This window comes from Herpailurus yagouaroundi, unplaced genomic scaffold, assembly GCF_014898765.1.
Source record: "Herpailurus yagouaroundi ecotype Mexico unplaced genomic scaffold, PumYag 186, whole genome shotgun sequence".
NCBI classification, from domain to species: Eukaryota; Metazoa; Chordata; class Mammalia; order Carnivora; family Felidae; genus Herpailurus; species Herpailurus yagouaroundi.
In genome coordinates, this window is record NW_024412417.1 from 48,877,406 (window position 1) to 48,892,539 (window position 15,134).

The 15,134-nt window shown below is 62.2% G+C and overlaps 3 protein-coding genes across 6 annotated transcripts in view; 1 reads left to right on the forward strand and 2 right to left on the reverse strand.

Moving 5' to 3' along the window:
• The window catches only part of ZFTRAF1 (zinc finger TRAF-type containing 1), a 15,925-nt gene extending 12,693 nt beyond the window's left edge, over positions 1-3,232 (reverse strand). The window contains exons 1-2 of one of the 3 annotated variants that reach the window (XM_040494779.1): positions 2,624-3,232; positions 2,277-2,415 (exon numbers count right to left, since the gene is read on the reverse strand). In XM_040494779.1, the coding sequence (XP_040350713.1) occupies positions 2,277-2,369 (93 nt within the window). In that variant the 5' untranslated portion in view covers positions 2,370-2,415; positions 2,624-3,232. Of the gene's footprint in view, positions 1-1,907; positions 2,061-2,276 lie in introns of all 3 variants that reach the window. The other 2 variants (XM_040494780.1, XM_040494778.1) reach the window with 2 other exon arrangements.
• Positions 3,233-3,250: 18 nt separating this feature from the next.
• On the forward strand, positions 3,251-10,974 carry KIFC2 (kinesin family member C2). Of its 2 annotated transcripts, XM_040494776.1 has the most exons (19): positions 3,251-3,708; positions 3,951-4,032; positions 4,207-4,364; positions 4,483-4,621; positions 4,783-4,907; positions 4,995-5,060; positions 5,150-5,278; positions 5,709-5,786; positions 5,903-6,017; positions 6,095-6,204; positions 6,637-6,745; positions 6,855-7,012; positions 7,193-7,266; positions 8,783-8,852; positions 8,970-9,091; positions 9,180-9,303; positions 9,440-9,569; positions 9,662-9,918; positions 10,004-10,974. In XM_040494776.1, the coding sequence occupies exons 1-19, from the start codon at positions 3,610-3,612 to the stop codon at positions 10,256-10,258; spliced, it is 2,400 nt and encodes a 799-aa protein (XP_040350710.1). In that variant the 5' UTR covers positions 3,251-3,609; the 3' UTR covers positions 10,259-10,974. The 2 variants fall into 2 exon arrangements, with proteins under 2 accessions (XP_040350710.1, XP_040350709.1); XM_040494775.1 differs by lacking the exon at positions 7,193-7,266 and having other exon boundaries at positions 3,527-3,708; positions 8,783-8,887.
• On the reverse strand, positions 10,582-14,330 carry FOXH1 (forkhead box H1). Its single transcript, XM_040494777.1, has 3 exons — positions 12,503-14,330; positions 12,046-12,150; positions 10,582-11,957 (listed from the first exon to the last, which is right to left on the reverse strand). The coding sequence occupies exons 1-3, from the start codon at positions 12,869-12,871 to the stop codon at positions 11,115-11,117; spliced, it is 1,317 nt and encodes a 438-aa protein (XP_040350711.1). The 5' UTR covers positions 12,872-14,330; the 3' UTR covers positions 10,582-11,114.
• Between the last annotated feature and the right edge of the window lie 804 nt (positions 14,331-15,134).

A 15,134-nucleotide genomic window follows, 5' to 3' on the forward strand; every position in this document is an offset into this window, starting at 1 on the left:
AGCGAGGCGGCCGCTGGGGGGTGGGCGGGGGTGGGTGGTTGGGGGGGCTTCGGGGGGCCGCGCGGGTGAGGCGGCGTGGCTGCGGCTGGAGGTTAGGGGCGCCGCGCGCTCCCGCCGCCCTCTCGCTGCCGCCGCGACCCCGCAACCCCGCTCCCTGCGCCGCCGCCTCAGTGGGTCTGGCCCGCGCGTCGCCCCGAAGCCGCCGCGGCCACCGACCCCGGCGCGGCCGCCATCTTTGTTTTCGCTGCTCGTTCCCCCTGCCGCCGCCACCGCCCCCTCGGTCTCCCTGTCACGTGAGCCGTGCGGGGCCAATGGGAGAGCCGCCCAGGGCTAGATGGCACGTCAGCCAGACCCAATGGGCGCGCAGGGACGCCCGAGGGCCCGCCCCTGCAGAAAGTAGGCAGGAAGAGGGCGGGGCCCAGGGCGACCTGCGGAGGGGCGCGCGCTCGGGGCTGGGAAATCCTAGGGTTGGGGGCGTGCGCGCCGCTTCCGGTCCGTCTAGGGTGCGGCCCACTAGCCGAGGCCACCCGGTTGGTGGGCATCCCTGGACCGCCACGTTGGGATGTGCTTGCGCTTTTGTCCCCCAACACTCATGCTTGCGTGCAAGAATCTCTGGCCTGGCTCGCTGGAGTGAAAAACCCCGTCGGCCACTCAGATCCTTCTTGTGTGGGACCAGGTGTGCTTCCACGGGAAGCACGCATAGAATAGACGCAAGCATAGAATATCTCGAGAAAGGACTCTGGACCCCGAATCTAACCCACTGTTCTGCCCAAACCCATTTCCTAACCCTGGGGTTAGGAGCTGAGGAGGGGTCCATTGAGAAAAGTGAGGGTCTTGGGAAATCAGGACCTGCCTTACACAGGCGAGCGGGAAGAGGAGTACATGTCAAGTCAGCTGAGTGGGATTGTGCAGTTCTGAGGACAGCTGTAATACAGCTGTAATACAGCCCTTCCCTGCCCCCACCCCAACAGGCAGCCCGTGAAGGTCACTGTCCCAGAGTGCCACCTGCCAGGTTGTACCAAGGATATTCACAACTCTACTATGTCCCAAAAGAGCAAGGGCCCAGAAGTAGGTCTTCTCAATCTAGGGGCCCTCCTGACAAAGGTGACAGCAGGAGGTCAGGCTGGGTGATGCCCCAGGGCTAGTTCCAGGGCAGCCCCTTTCTTTGCACAGGGAAACCAGTTGCTGCCCTGGAGCTTTAGAATACTCACTGGAGGACCCCTCCCTCGATCCCTTTCAAGAATGGGCAGATTCCATATTCCTGCTGAATCCCTAAGGTTTATTGGAGACCAAGCCTCTCTCTGAATCCAAAACCATGGCCTGCCCGACATCAGGCCCCAAAACGTGCCTGGGGCCCCATCTCCTTAATTCTTGTCTAGGTGAGTCCCCAAACTCAGCCAGAGGAGGGACAGTGCCCAGACTCTGTCTCCTGGCCAAGGCATCCATCACCGTGCAGCAAGCTCTCTTTGGGAGGCAAGAGAGTCCATCCTTAGGGGAGGAGGCCCATAGGAGCAGGCCTGTGGGAGGGGAAGGTGGTAGCCAGGGCAGAAGCCCCACCTTGCTGTCTGCAAACATCACTCCCACTGCAGGCGCTGTGTGTGCAGGGCTCGGTGGTAGGCCCAACTGCCTGCAGCCAGGGCACAGCGACAGACATCCTCCTTTGGAAGCAGCAGAACTTTGTCCTCCTCCAGCCGGCTCAGGAGGCCTGCAGCCCCCAACATTGCGCCCCCCCACATTCCATAAGTGTTGGTCGTGAAAACAGCCACAATGAGGATCGTCACTGCAACCACCAGCACCACTGCCTGACCAGCTACAGAACGGCCCTCAGCACCAAGGTGGTCACCAGCCACTGCCAGCACCATTCCTCCTCCCAGGAGTAGGTTGGCAGAGGAGCGGTCCCCATTCACCCAGTGGAAATCGAAGGCCAGAAGGGGCAGGCCGATGACAGTGGCCACCCAGGCTCCAGCAAGACAGTCTTCATCTGTGCCCAGCCCTGGGGCCAGCAAGGTGGCAGAGGCCAAGGCCTGGAGCAGGAAGCCAGCAGCGGCCCCTCGACTTGCCTGTCAGCACAAGGATAGGAGGAGATGGGGGGGGGGGGGGGGGGACGGGTAGCCAGGACTTCCCTTTAAGGAGGAAAGAGTGTGGAAGTCTCATGCAACCCTGGCCCCCACAGTCAACCTCCCACCACCCTTTCCCTGATCCGGGGAACTGGACCTGATCCAGGTCATTGCAATCTGGGAGTGGGATACACCCCTGCCTGGCCCCAGTGTACTCACCTGGGCAGTGCTCACCGCTGCGTGCAGAGACACCACTCCCAGCGCTAGGTGGGACAGGGTCGTGCTCCACTCACTCCACGGCTTGGGGGCCATGCCACCTCGGGTGGTAGTAAATGTGAAACAAGAAGGGGCTCTTCAACTTTGGATTGGAAGAAAACGCAGAAGCCGGCGACCAGGAGCCCTAAGCGAGACTCTCCAGGACTACCAGTTTCCAGAGCCCCATTTCTAAATATTGGGAAAGGCTCATCCGAAACTTTCCAGAGCCCTGGGGCCACTGGACACAATTGTGGGGAGGAAGAACCTAATTTGGCCGGGAAAAGAAGGGAAAAAGCGGCGCAGGGCCTGACCTGGTTAGACGTGAGTTCTGGGGCCCTGGAATCCAAGTCGGGGTGCCAGACCTTGGGGAGAGTTGCGCGCAGGCCCACTCGGCCTGGTCTCTGCGCTCTGGGAAGCGCCGTTTTCAGAACCTGGCCTGGAAGGAGCTAGGGCGCAGGCCGTCAGCGCTGGCTGAGCTGCGAGGCCCCACCCCAGGGGCGAGCTGTAGATTGGCGTCGCCCGCCACCCTGCCACCCGCCGGCTGCCGCCGGGTCTCCGGCTTCCTCCCGGCGCTGTCCGGGCGCGAACCAACGAGAGGAGCGGAGGCTAGAGCGGCGGGCGGGGGGGGGCGGGGCCTGGACGAAGAGGACGTTCTAGGACAGCAAGAAGAGGTTGTCAGGGCGGAGAGGCGACTAGGAGGAGGCCGCTCTGTACCACGGCCCGGGTGCGATAGCCAGGTGGTTTGGAGGGACTCTGTGGTGAGGGGAGGAGCTGTGAAGGGATGGGCCCGAGAAAGGGGAGGGTCGTGGGCGGAGCCTTGAGGGGAGGGGATTGGCTGTGTGCGGTATGGGCGGAGCTGGGAGGGGAGGGATGAGTGGGGAGGGGCTGTGAAGAGATCTGGGCGGGACTGGGGCGGAGCTATGAGGAAGGGGTTACGTGGGGAGGGGCGCTTGGATTCCCCGGGGCTGATGGCTCTAAGGGACGAGAGCTGTGGGGGCCTCCGCCGAGGGTTAGGAAGGATTCCGAGGAGGGGGTGTGTGGAGGCCGTGGGCGCTTTCAGCCCGGGGTCTCCGTGAAGTGGGAGTGGGAGGCGCGGGGCAGGTGTTCGGGTGCAGCCCCGGGGCCCCCTGTTTCTGGCATCCCCTTTCCTCGCGCGCGCGTCCTCCACCCGCGGGAGCGGGGCCGTGGGGGCGGCCGTCTCGAGCATGCGCACCGGCTTTGCACCGCGCGGGCGCGGAGTCGGGGCGCCGGGACGCGGGGCGGCGCGAAGCGGGGCCCTCTGCCGCCCCGCGCTCCCATGTACGCCTTCTACTCGCTGCTCATCTACATCTTCTACAGCCTCTTCCGTAGGGATGGCGGGGCTGCGGTGGCCAGCGACCCCGGGGACCCCGCCCAGGTGAGCGGAGCGGGCGCTGCACAGCCCGCGACCCCCTTCTCGAGAGCGGGTTTTGCGGGCCCGCGCAGCGTACGTTCCCAGGGCGCCGACGCTGGGGAGGAGGGCCGTGCCGAGGACCCCGTCTCTGTTCTGGTGTTGGAAGCGGAGACCTCAGCCACAACTCCCTTGGCCAGGTTCCTGGGGGGAAAGAGCCCCACAGGCTGCCTACCCACTCCTTCGGGGTCTCGCTGCTCCCTCCCTAGAGTGCCGGTGGCAAGCCCGGGGGTCGCCGCCGCCCCGACCAGCCCACGGCAGAACTGTGGACCGAGCTGACAGGCCTGGTCGGTAGGTGCTGTCGGTGCATCGGGAGAGCTGCGTCCCCGGGACCGTGAGAGAACCCTGCCGTCGGAGAGAGGGAGGGGTGCCCGTGACCTCTTTGGGAGGGAGGAACACAGCTGGTGCCTTCTGGTGGCCCACCCTCCAACACGTGAACCGCAAGCCTCCCTTTCCCGCTATCAGGCCTCACAGGCTGCTCTGAGTCTGAGGATGGGCCGGAAGAGGGAGCCGAGGGCCGCTCTACCGAGGTCTCCCTGGAAGAGGCTCTCGTGCGTCTTGCTGAGTTCCTCTCCGTCCAGCTGGGGGCGGAAGAGAGCTGCCGGAACCCTGACCTGAGCAAGGTGAGCGGTTTGCCGAGCGTCCTGCCTCGGGAAACTCATACTCTATCCATAGTCCTGGGTCTTCCCATGGCTGTCATCACCTCAGTCTCCTTCGCTCCGATTCTTATCTCCTTTACAGCCGAGCGATGTCCCCCCACTGTTGACGGTGACCGGTCAGCTCTTGGCCCTCCTGGCATGGATTCGGAGCCCCAGGGGGAGGCAGGCCCTGCCCCAGGGTATTCATCCAGCCTCGGAGGTGCAGCCTCCCACACCTGCTGGTGCGTAAGGAGTAGTGAGTTGAAAAGGGAGTGGAGGGAGTGAAGTCCAGCAGAGACTGAGTGGCTCGTTGTTTGGGGCCCATGCCCAGCCTTGCTCCCGAGGTGTCCCCTCCTTCAGGTTAGAGACCTGATCAGTCCTAACTGGGTCCACCCCACCCCAGGATCCCCACCTCAAGAAGAAAGCCCTTCCCTTTCACCAAGGGGTGAGGCCCAAGGGCAGAACCCTCCCCAGTTGGAGGAGGACCAGAGAGCTTGGCAGCGGCTGGAGCAGCTCATCCTTGGACAGGTGAGGGGCCCGGAAGGGCCCAGGACTGGGGTGGGAGGGAGTGGAAGGACATGCTCCATCCACCCTGTGCCCCTCCCTCCTTCCCAGCTAGAGGAGCTGAAGCAGCAACTCGAACTGCAGGAAGAGGAGCTGGGCCGCTTGCGCCTGGGCGTGGTAAGGCTGCTGGGGGTGGGGCTCCAGGAGGGGGACACGAGAGGCGGCCCCAGCTTTCAGGTGAGTTAGAGGGCCTCTTTCTCCGCCAGGGGGCGACAGACTCAGAGAAAAGGGTTCAGCATCTAACCCTGGAGAATGAGGCTCTGAAACAGAGCCTGAGCCTCACTCGGGACCTTCTGCTGCACTGGGGCCCTGGCCCCTCCACCAGGGCCCCCCAGGTATCCTCCTTAGCTGCTACCATTTTTGCAGTCTGGGGCTCCTGAACACTTGGCTTCCTGCAACACTGCCCACGCTTCCTCAGGATCTAACGCTGCTGGAAGGGAGGCAGGGGGACATCTTTGACCTTTAAGGGTCAGAGACTAGGATTGTGGACAGGCCCTGGGACGGTCTGTGCAAAGTTGCCCCAACAAGGGACCAATGCCCGTGGGAGAATACCTCGACCCTGTCCCATGGCTTTCCAAGTGATGGACCCCAGAAGAGCAGAGGGACTTGGGAAAAGGAGTCCTGTCTGGGGTTGGGAGACATGAATTCACGAGCAGCTCTGCCTGTCTGCTTGACTTCCCCATCCATGAAATGGGGCTGCTGGAGTGCCCCTCCCTGAGTTCCCTCCTGGCTCCGTAGATGACACAGCTCCCACCCTTCCCACAGGAGGAGGCAGAGGCATTGGTGGAGCTCCAGAGTCGGCTTCAGGAAGCCCAGGACACCACAGAAGCACTTCAGGTCCAGGTGGGCGCCGAGCCCAGGGGCCGGGAAGTCTTGGTGCACTGGGAGGGGGGGTATCTGAGGCAGGGCCTGGTAAGTGCCTATTTCCTCAGTGACAGGGGTGGAATTGGGTGGGACAGCTGGGGGTGCAGGAGGTGCAGCTGCAGGGCCTTCGGGGGGCCCTTCGGCAGCTCCAGCAGGAGACTGAGCAGAACTGCAGACGGGAGCTGCAGCAGATGCTTGGGCAGCTGGCAGGTAAGGGCGGGGTCCAGAGGGCTCATGGGAAGGCCATGTGGTCTGGGCTTTCCCTCACAACAAACTCTCCCTGACAGGACTTCGGGCACGTATGGCCAGTCTGCGACAGGGCTGTGGGGACCTCCGAGGACTGGTCAGCACATTTACCCAGAGCTGTCAGTGTTCGCTCAGTGAGGCCCGGGGCCAGGTCAGGACCATCTGCCCTCTCTCCAGAACATGCTCTCTGGGCAGCCCAGTCACTGTTCTTCCATGGGGAGCCCTCGTTCTTTCTTCCTTCCCAGCCCCCGGGAGCTGCCTGCTCTAATGGAGGTTGTAGGCTCTGGAACCAGAACAGCTTGTGGTCTCACACACCCTGGGTGTGATCTCATTTCTGTCTGTGCAAACTGGGGGGACTGTAAACCCCTCATAAGATGGCCAACCCCAGAGGAGACAAAGGTCTTCCCATGATCCTCCTGAGATTCTGAGTCTCCATCCTGGGCCCGCTGTATGATGCCCCTAGGGGCTCAAAGCCACTGAAAGTTGTAGGTCACCACAGCTGGTGGTACCATATTGCCCTCAGCACCCGTCCCACCCCCAGTTCCTTTGCTGCCCCCACTTCCTCGCATCCCTATTCCACCAGGTATCCTGGGCCCTGGGGGCTCTGTCAGCTGGAGGGGCTGGGACTCAGCTCCCTGAAGAGCAGCAGGGGCCCCCAACTGGATGCCCGGGGCGGCTGCTGGAGCTCAAGGGTATGGCAGGCTTGGGAAGTGGAGGAGTGGGGCGGCAAGCTGGAGGAAGTGGAGCCTCTGCACGCTTCGGGGCGTGGGAGGCAGCCTACTGATCTGATCTCCATCCCAGGAAATATCCGTGTGCTGTGTCGACTGAGGCCAGGGACACCCTCCAGCCTGGTGAGCTTGGAGCCTGGCCCCAGCGGCACTGTCACCACCTGCTATCGAGGGCGCCAGCGTCGCTTCCGCCTGGACTGGGTCTTCTCTCCAGAGGCCAGCCAGGAGGAGGTGATGCTCCGCCCTTGCCCTGTGCTGACCTTCCCTCATACTGCCCCAGAGTCCGAAGAGGCTTCGGGTTTCCCCCTTTCATCTGGCTTCCCCAGTGGCTGGACTTCAGCGAAGGGAAGGGAGCAGGAAGATCTGGGAGGCAGGAATGACAGCCTAGCTGGGTACCTCCTTTCCTTCCAGAAATTTCCATCTGCATCCCCCCACCAAGCTCTGCAGTTCCAGTGGAAACAAGCCTTTTCTGATTTAACAGGAAGGTCAACATTTTAAAAAGTAACTTTTTTACCAAGAAACTAAGGAAGATGAACTTCTCTGAGATGATGGTTACTGCTCATGCAGAGCTGGCTGCAGAGCACAGCTAGGGTGTTGCTGTGGTGGGGACACTGCTGTGACCTCCTTCCCCCTCTTCCAGCCCTGGGGGAGTGGGCCAGCTTTGAGGGTAGGCTCACCGCCTTGCCCTGTGGCCAAGAAGGCAGTGAGGGCGTAAGGGTGAGCAGGTGGTGTCCAGCCCCAGTGCTCTCCCAGTGCCTGGTGCAGACCCTGCTTCCTTCCCTCCTCCCCTTTCCTGCCAGGCCCACCAGCCACCTGGCCTTCGCACACTCCCTGTCTCTGTCTACATGCTTCCCCATCGGAACTTCCAAAGCTCAGGAAATGGAGGCTCAGAGCTGGGAGGGGATTAGGGAAGGGGCAGCGCTAACAGATTCCAACCTGGCCTCACAGGGACACTGTGTGATGAGTATTTGGCAGGTGGTCAGGGCTCCCTCCCCCACTTCCTGGAGCACCACAGCTGTTTTTCACCTATTTCTCTATTTCACACACTTCCCCTGGCCTCAGCCTGCATCCCAAGCTTTAGCAGCCCTGTGCAGGCCCCCCTTGTCCGCTGCTTTCTGGGCAGCCCTCTGGACAGGGCTCTCCAGTTCAATGGGTCTGAATAAAGGAAACAAAGGCATCTTTCACTGAGCCCCCTCACCTGTGTTTCCCATCTCTGCAAGGGCACCACAGTCCCTCCATCACGGTTACCCCCAGTGCTTCCTTCCGTTCATGGAATCTTGGTGACCTCCCTGGCAATTCTGGATTCTGCCCTCATTGTTGGCAGCCAACGCATGAGGCAGAACTCACAGGCTATTCAGTTGCCAGCCCCCCCGGGCCACAAAAGCTGGCCATGTTGCTGCTCAAAAGGCTGCTGTTGGGGGTCCGGTTGCCAACAGGATACAAGTCCCAGCCCCGCCTCCCCCTCAGCCGCCTCTCTGCACCCTTGCAAGGCCAGGGTTCCAGTGATCTTGGCTGGCCACCAACCTGTACACCTGTGGAGCCTTTCTGGGCTGATCATTTGTAAGCCAAATGCTGCTAGGCCTCTTGGTACATGCTCCCCTTTACTCCCTACAGCAGGTGCCACTATACATCACCTCACAGAGGGAAAATCTTGGCCTGAAAGGACGATATGTGCTTTGCTTCCAATCACACCTGGGGTTTGAACCTGGCAGCCAAGCCCACCATTTGGGCTCTCGGCTGCTGCTCCCTGGGCCTCCCTAGTGGACCTCAGAATTCCAGTGCCCTGCGTCTCCTGTTTCTTCTTTTGTCACATCCCTTCCCTTCTTTGCCTGGCAAATTCTTGTTAAATGCCACCTTCTCCGGGGAGCGTCTTCTACCTGTCGGGAGATCCACACTTCCACCATGCTCCCCTAGGGCCAACCTCCCAGGGGAATCAAGCTTCCTTCCAACTGTGTCTCAGGTGCTGGGGCTTAGGACTCCTCCCACCCCTCCTACCCCTAGGTCTTCAGGGAGCTGGAGCCAGCCGTGCTGTCCTGCCTCCAAGGCTACAGTGTCTGCATTTTCACCTACGGTCAGACAGGGACAGGGAAGACCTACAGTATGGAGGTGGGAAGGGGGGGACCCTGGGTGGCTCCTGGGGCCAGGGGCTCGGATGGGAGCCTGATGTGGCACCCCACCCTGTGCCCAGGGCCCACCAGAGGACCCTGGCATAGCTCCTAGGGCACTGCAGTCACTGTTCCAGGAGATGGGGACTGAAGGGCAGCACCGTGTGACTCTCAGCATGGTGGAGATCTACAATGAGGCTGTCAGGTCAGGGCCTGCAGCGCCTCCTCCGCACCCTGTGCCCTGTCAGTGACCCTAGGACCCTCAGAAACCAAGCCCTTCTCTTTCTCTGCAGGGACCTGCTAGCCCCAGGGCCTCCTGAGCGCCTGGCCGTGAGGCAGGGCCCAGCAGGCCAGGGGGGCATTCAGGTGGCTGGCCTCACCTACTGGGACGTGCCCGACCTGGAGATGCTTCACCAGGTAAGGCTGCCCGGGTGGCATTGCACTCACCCCACCCCCACCCACCGCCTCCCCGCAGGCCTTCAGGGCCCCGCCTGTGCTCCCACCTGGGGACGCAGACCCGGCAGCAGGCAGGCCCTATCGCTCCGCCCTCCAGATGCTGAGCCTGGGGAGGAGCAACCGGGCCACCGCCGCCACCACCAAGAACCCGCACAGCTCACGGTCGCATGCCCTGGTCACACTGACACTGCGTACGGCGTCCCCACCGCGCGGTCCAGGCACCGCAGGTACCGCAGCGCGCGCCTGAGCCCTGCGGGGGGCCTCGCAGCACCCGAAACCTGGGCTCCCTCCACGACGGGCTCGCTCGCCGCCCCTGCAGGCACACTGCACCTGGTGGACCTGGCCGGATCGGAGCGTGCCTGGAAGGCAGGGGCGGCCGGCCCGTCGCGCGGAGACCGAGACGGCGCCCAGCGTCTGCGGGAGGCCCGGACTATCAACCGCTCGCTGCTGGCCCTGGGAGGCGTGATGGCCGCGCTGCGCGCCCGCCGGCCCCACGTGCCCTTCCGCGATTCGCAGCTCACGCGCCTGCTGCAGCCGGCGCTCGGGCCTGGCGCCACCGCGGTGCTGTTGTTGCAGGTGGGCGGCCGCAGGCGTGGGAGGGTGGTGTGCAAGCCCGGCGCCGCCCGCCCCGGGCCCGCCCACCAGCGCCGCTTCCCCGCAGATTTCCACGAGGCCCGAGGATCTCGGGGAGACCGTGTGCTCGCTCAAGTTCGCCGAGCGAGTGGGCCGAGTGGAGCTGGGGCCAGCCCGGCGCTGCAGGGCCCCGCGCTCCGGGACGCCCTCTTCGCTCAGCACCGACACGCCACTTACCGGGACCCCCTGCACTCCTACGCCGTCCCCCGGCAGCCCTCCGGGACCCGGCCCGGGCAGCGGCTCCAGCTCGGGCCTCGGGACCCAAAAGGACGCGCCCTTGTAGTTTAGCCCCTGGAGTTGGAGTCTGCCTCTGCCGGCAGAGGCAGCAAATCTCTTACGCCCTCACAACCTCCTCGATCTCTGGGGGGGCCCGCTGCCCCCCCCCCCCCAGTTGGCTCCCCTGCCCCCGCGAGGAGTATCAAGCCTAGGGGCGTGATTGGCCCTCCCTCCCCCAGGCCCTCAGTTTCCTCCTTATCACCATTTGCTGTTATCTCGGCCCACAGCAGGGGATGAGAGAGCCCTGGGAGGTAGACCCCCGACGACCAGACCAAGTGCTTACCCTGCAGATCACCACCCCATCACCAAAAATCAGACTTGGCATTAAAATGTTGTCTACTCCTTTACTGTTATCTTCCCCACTACCACCACCCAAAACGAGTAGGGTCTTGATTTCTTTTCCCCAAAAAGGTGCTACCTCATTCCCAGGCAGATGAGGGAGGACAGGACAGGCTGGAGCCACCATTAGGTTCTCCCTCCCCCAGCGTGGAGCCAGGGAGAGGAAGTGACACATGGTGATGGATGGATGGAAGGAAGGATGGACGGACAGAGAGGGTCAGAGAAAGTGGGATCAGGAAGGGGCTACTGCAAGCAAAGTCCCCACTCTTTCCAGCCTTGCCTCTGGGGGTAGGAGAGGCATGACGGACCCTGGGGGCCAGGGTGGTGCCTAGCCAGACCACCACCTTTGTGGGGTAGTCCAATAAATATCGTGGATTCTCAGCATCGCTGGTGCCTGGTGTTTCAAAGCTGCTGTGGCCACAGAACACCTCTGGGTCCTCTTGGCCTTGGTTCCCCAACAAGCCAGTGGTGGCAGGAAGGGGTAGGAGAGGGAAGCAGCCCCTGCCCTGGGGGGGGGGGGGGGCTCACAGGCTGTACCAGGAGAGTAGCCAGCCTGGGCTGGAAGCAGCTGGATCCTGGGAGTGGCTAACCCACACATCGTAGATGCTCTTGTTGGGTGGCACCCCCTGGAAGAGGGCATCTAGATCCCAGAGCAGCCCTGGGGGGGCATGGGTTTCAGGGGCCACCCCCCAGAAGGCTGGGCTAGTAGAAGGTGGGCACTGGGGACAAGATGTGGGTGGTAGCGGAGCCAAGGGCATTACCACATTGGGAGTGTAGATGGGCAAGTAGGAGGTGGGCAGCTGCCCCCAAAGTGAGGCCCTGTGACTCCCACCAGACAGTCCCCCAGCATCTGGGGAACCCTGCAGTAAGTGGAGGGGCCAGGCTCTGTGCTCAGGGGAGAGGGGTGAAGGCCTGCTGGTTTCCCCCTGCGAATTAGTCTCCCTATCTGTTTTTTTGGACCCGGGAAGGGGGCAGAGGGGCCACAGAGGCCTCTCAGAGCGCAGGGGTGGAGCAGGCACCACCTTCTCCCCACTGTGCCCAGATCCTGTGTGACCCGGGCTGCTCTGTGGCACCCCCTCCTTGGGGTCCCTTAGCAGAGACTTTATGCTGAAGCCCTCACTGGGCGGCTGCTGAGGACTGGGTGGTGGCTGAGGACTGGACTGCGCCTGAGGACTGGGCGGCCGGTAGGGCCAGCCGTGCAGCACGTAGGGGCCCAGGTCCTTGGCGAAGGCTCCCCGCACGCCCCTGCTCTGCCAGCGACGGCACAGGGCCGTGTTCTGCAGCCGCAGCGCCTCGGCCGGGATCAGGCTCACGTCGACCGCCCAGAAGTTGCCCTTGGCCTGGGGTTTCGCAGGATCTTTAGGCACCTGGAGGGGGTGGGGAGGCTTGGGTGGGGCCGTCCGACCCCAGATACTCAGGATTTCCGCCCGGGCTCCGACCCTCGCCCTACCCCACCTTGCGGAAGCATCGGTTGGAGGAGAGGTTGTGGCGGATGGAATCCTTCCAGCCCTCGTAGTCGTCCCTGAAGAAGGGGAATGCAGCCTGGACCTGACGGATGATCTGAAACACGGACCGGGGGTGGGTGCCTGGGCCGGTTCAGCCGGGACGCAAAGTGGAGCAGCACCGCCCCTCCCCCACAGCCTGACTTAGGAGCGTCGCGCCGCCCCCCCCCCCCCCCCCCCATTAACAGAACACCTCTGCGCCGGAGGGAGAAAAGGATCGAGGGAAGGGTCCTGCCCGAGCACCTCAACTCCTTCCCCCCTGGTGCCCAGGCCGGGACTGGCCCCACTGACTTAGCTGGGTAGGGTAAGGTGGGGTCGGAGGCCGGAGCCTGAGCTTAGGAATAGGTGGGGGACGGGTCTGGAGAAAGGTCCAATCACCGAGTGTGAGGGAGAATGGGGGTCCCTCTCACCTGGGCCAGCTTCAGCCTGCGGGAGGGTGCGGCCTGGATCACCAAGGCAATCATGGCCAAGTAGGTGTAGGGGGGCTTGTCATGACGCAGGTATCTCTTCTTCCTCCTCTTGGGGGGCTGCGATGACGACTCCGACCCAGGAAGCCCCAGGCGTGGGTTGCTGCAGGGCCCCATGCAGGGGAGGCAACCAACGTGGGCAGGGGCCTGGCCCCGTGGACGGCACAAGGCAATGGGGCTATGTAGCGTGAGGCAGGGCTGAGGGCCTGAGGCCCGCGGGTCTGGCGGGCCAGACCCTTTATCATTCGGATGGAAGGGGGAGGGGAGGGGAGGCAAAAGGAGGGACGAATCGTCGGTGGGGGAGGGGAGCATGCAGAAGGCTGCCACAATTAGCAGGTTTCAGTTAATCTGGAAGGGAGGGGCAGGGAAGATTCCAGTGGGGGCTGCAGGCAGCCACCCAGGGCCTCATTCCTCACCCCTGGGCTGCCTTAAGCACCCCCTACAAGCTGGGAGGAAAAGCCTTTGGAAGGGGCCAGCGACCCATAGTTACTTTATCCTGTCTGTCTGGGTTGGCCCTCAGGCTCCCATTTAATAGATGAGGGAGTTGATTTACTCAAAACTGACCTGCCAAGAATAGGTGGGGCCTGCCGGGAGTTCAAGGCTGAGCAGCTTCCAGGGCCTAGATGGTGGTCTGGGAGGGCTTCCTGGAGGAAACTCAGAACAAAATAGGGAGGTAGTGGATTCAAGAAATTTTCCCAGGGGTTGCTGCAGGGCCCCAGCAGATTCCCAAGGTCTTGGAGGCCGCTTTCCTCACCTCCATGGTGCCTGTTAACAGTGGGAGCTGAACAGCTCTCATTATTAACTGTTCACACCTCTGGCCCTGGGTGAGCTGGACCTGTCTGGCTCCAGAGGACTTCTTGGAGGCAGGCTTGCCTCTCTCCTCCTCTTTTGGTCCTCTGGGTCCAATCCTCTTAAGGTTGCTACCAGGACGATGCCTCTCGTTCTTCTGGGGGCACTTGGGCAGTGCTCCTGGGTGTGTGTGTGCGCGCGCGCGCGCGCGCGCGCGGGGGGCGGGGCGGAGAAGTCTAGCTGGAGGGGTTTAGGGGTTTACTGGACACCTCTTGGTGCCAGACCTTGAGGATAGAGCTTCATGGGTCATAGTTCCTGCCCAGGGGAGTGTGCAAGGACCATCTGGCTTCACTCTGGACAGGAGTGAGTGCAGGTGCATTGCATGAGTACACAGGAAGGGATTCTCAGACAGCCACAGGGCCATGAAGCTTAGTCTAGATAGAAGATGTTCCCCAGGCAGGTGGAGGCTGGCCTGAGTGGAGATGGGGCACTCTAGGTAGGAGAGTGGAGGCTCAGGCTGGGGAGATCTGAGGGGTCAGCACTCGCTGCTTGGGCCTGGCTAGAGCCTCTGAGGGTTTTAGCTGGCACAGGACCTTCCCTAGAAGTGCGGTTCCAGAAAAATGCCTCTGGCACGTGTCCTGATACTGACTGGTCCTCTTAACTCCCAGACCCTATTCTTCTCTTCTTACTCTTCAAGTTGGCTCCACGCCCAACATGGGGCTTGAACTCATGACCCTGAGATCAAGAGTCCCATGCTCTACTGACTGAGCCAGACAGGTGCCCCTCCCACACCCTATTCTGTCCCTTCACCTTCTCTCTGGCTATCTGATCTGTTAAGGCCTTTGAGTCCGTCAAGACCTATGCTCTGTACCATGCCCCAAGGCCCAGCCCTGCTCCTTACCAGCAAGTTTGGCCAAGGGGGTATCAGGCCCAGGACACTAGCAGTGGTGGCTGATGCTGTTATCACTATGATATGAAGTATATCACTACTTCAAGAATTCAGCTTTTCTTGGGCAGTGCCCCCCCCCCCCGCCCACATTATACTCTTAAATGGTTGAAAATCTGCAGTAGGTACCCAACTGATGGAAGGTGCTGAGGGAAGGCATGAGTGGTAGAGGTGCACTGGAGGAGGAAGTTTGGGGCTGAAAAGGATGATGTAATGTGAAGTTCCACACACTCCCCTCATTCTCAGACTCTCCCTTCAGATGTCACATGGATTCCCTTGAACTCCGATGTCACCTCTTTTAAGTTCCCAGAGCTCTAGTTGAGGGGGTCCTTGTGTCTACCATGCTGTTGCTATCTATGGCCTCCTAGCCTCACTCCATCAGCAAAGACGTCTTTCTCTCCTACAAGTCTTAAGTCACCCCTCCCTCCCTTACGGGTCCTCCTTTGCTTGGTTTGACGTTCAAGGCTCCTTGTGTCCGAACTACTCATATCTGACCATTCTCCTCCGCTCTCCCAAACCACCACCTTCCCGTTGCTCCAATGCACCGGGTCCTTCCACCTATAGGCATGCTTCCCCCTCTGTTCGTGATGACTCTGCTTTGTCGGGTGAACCCCGACTTTTCCTTAAAAGCTCAGCATAAATAGATGACCGCCTCCCGAGAGCCTTTTGACTCCTTGCCCTTTCCACCCTATCCGCGCCGAGGATGCCCCTGCTAGAGGTTCACACAACACCGCGGACCGCCAACCTCCAAGGGCAATCCCCGCCCCCTGGCGGCTCGGCCATGCCCCCTGGCTCCCAGGGGGCGCCGCGGCTTCCGGCTCTGGGCGGTGCGGCCCGGAA

What these genes read in the sequence shown, in the direction of transcription:
- KIFC2 (XM_040494776.1), top strand. Translation starts at nt 3,610, where the DNA reads ATGTACGCCTTCTACTCGCTGCTCATCTACATCTTCTACAGCCTCTTC. An exon ending in GCAGCCTCCCACACCTGCTG is followed by an intron (nt 4,622 to 4,782) that starts GTGCGTAAGGAG and finishes ACCCCACCCCAG; the next exon opens with GATCCCCACCTCAAGAAGAA. An exon ending in CAGAAGCACTTCAGGTCCAG is followed by an intron (nt 5,787 to 5,902) that starts GTGGGCGCCGAG and finishes TGGGTGGGACAG; the next exon opens with CTGGGGGTGCAGGAGGTGCA.
- FOXH1 (XM_040494777.1), bottom strand. Translation starts at nt 12,871, where the DNA reads ATGCTCCCCTCCCCCACCGACGATTCGTCCCTCCTTTTGCCTCCCCTC. An exon ending in GCAGGCTGAAGCTGGCCCAG is followed by an intron (nt 12,151 to 12,502) that starts GTGAGAGGGACC and finishes TCCGTGTTTCAG; the next exon opens with ATCATCCGTCAGGTCCAGGC. An exon ending in CCAACCGATGCTTCCGCAAG is followed by an intron (nt 11,958 to 12,045) that starts GTGGGGTAGGGC and finishes CACCCCCTCCAG; the next exon opens with GTGCCTAAAGATCCTGCGAA.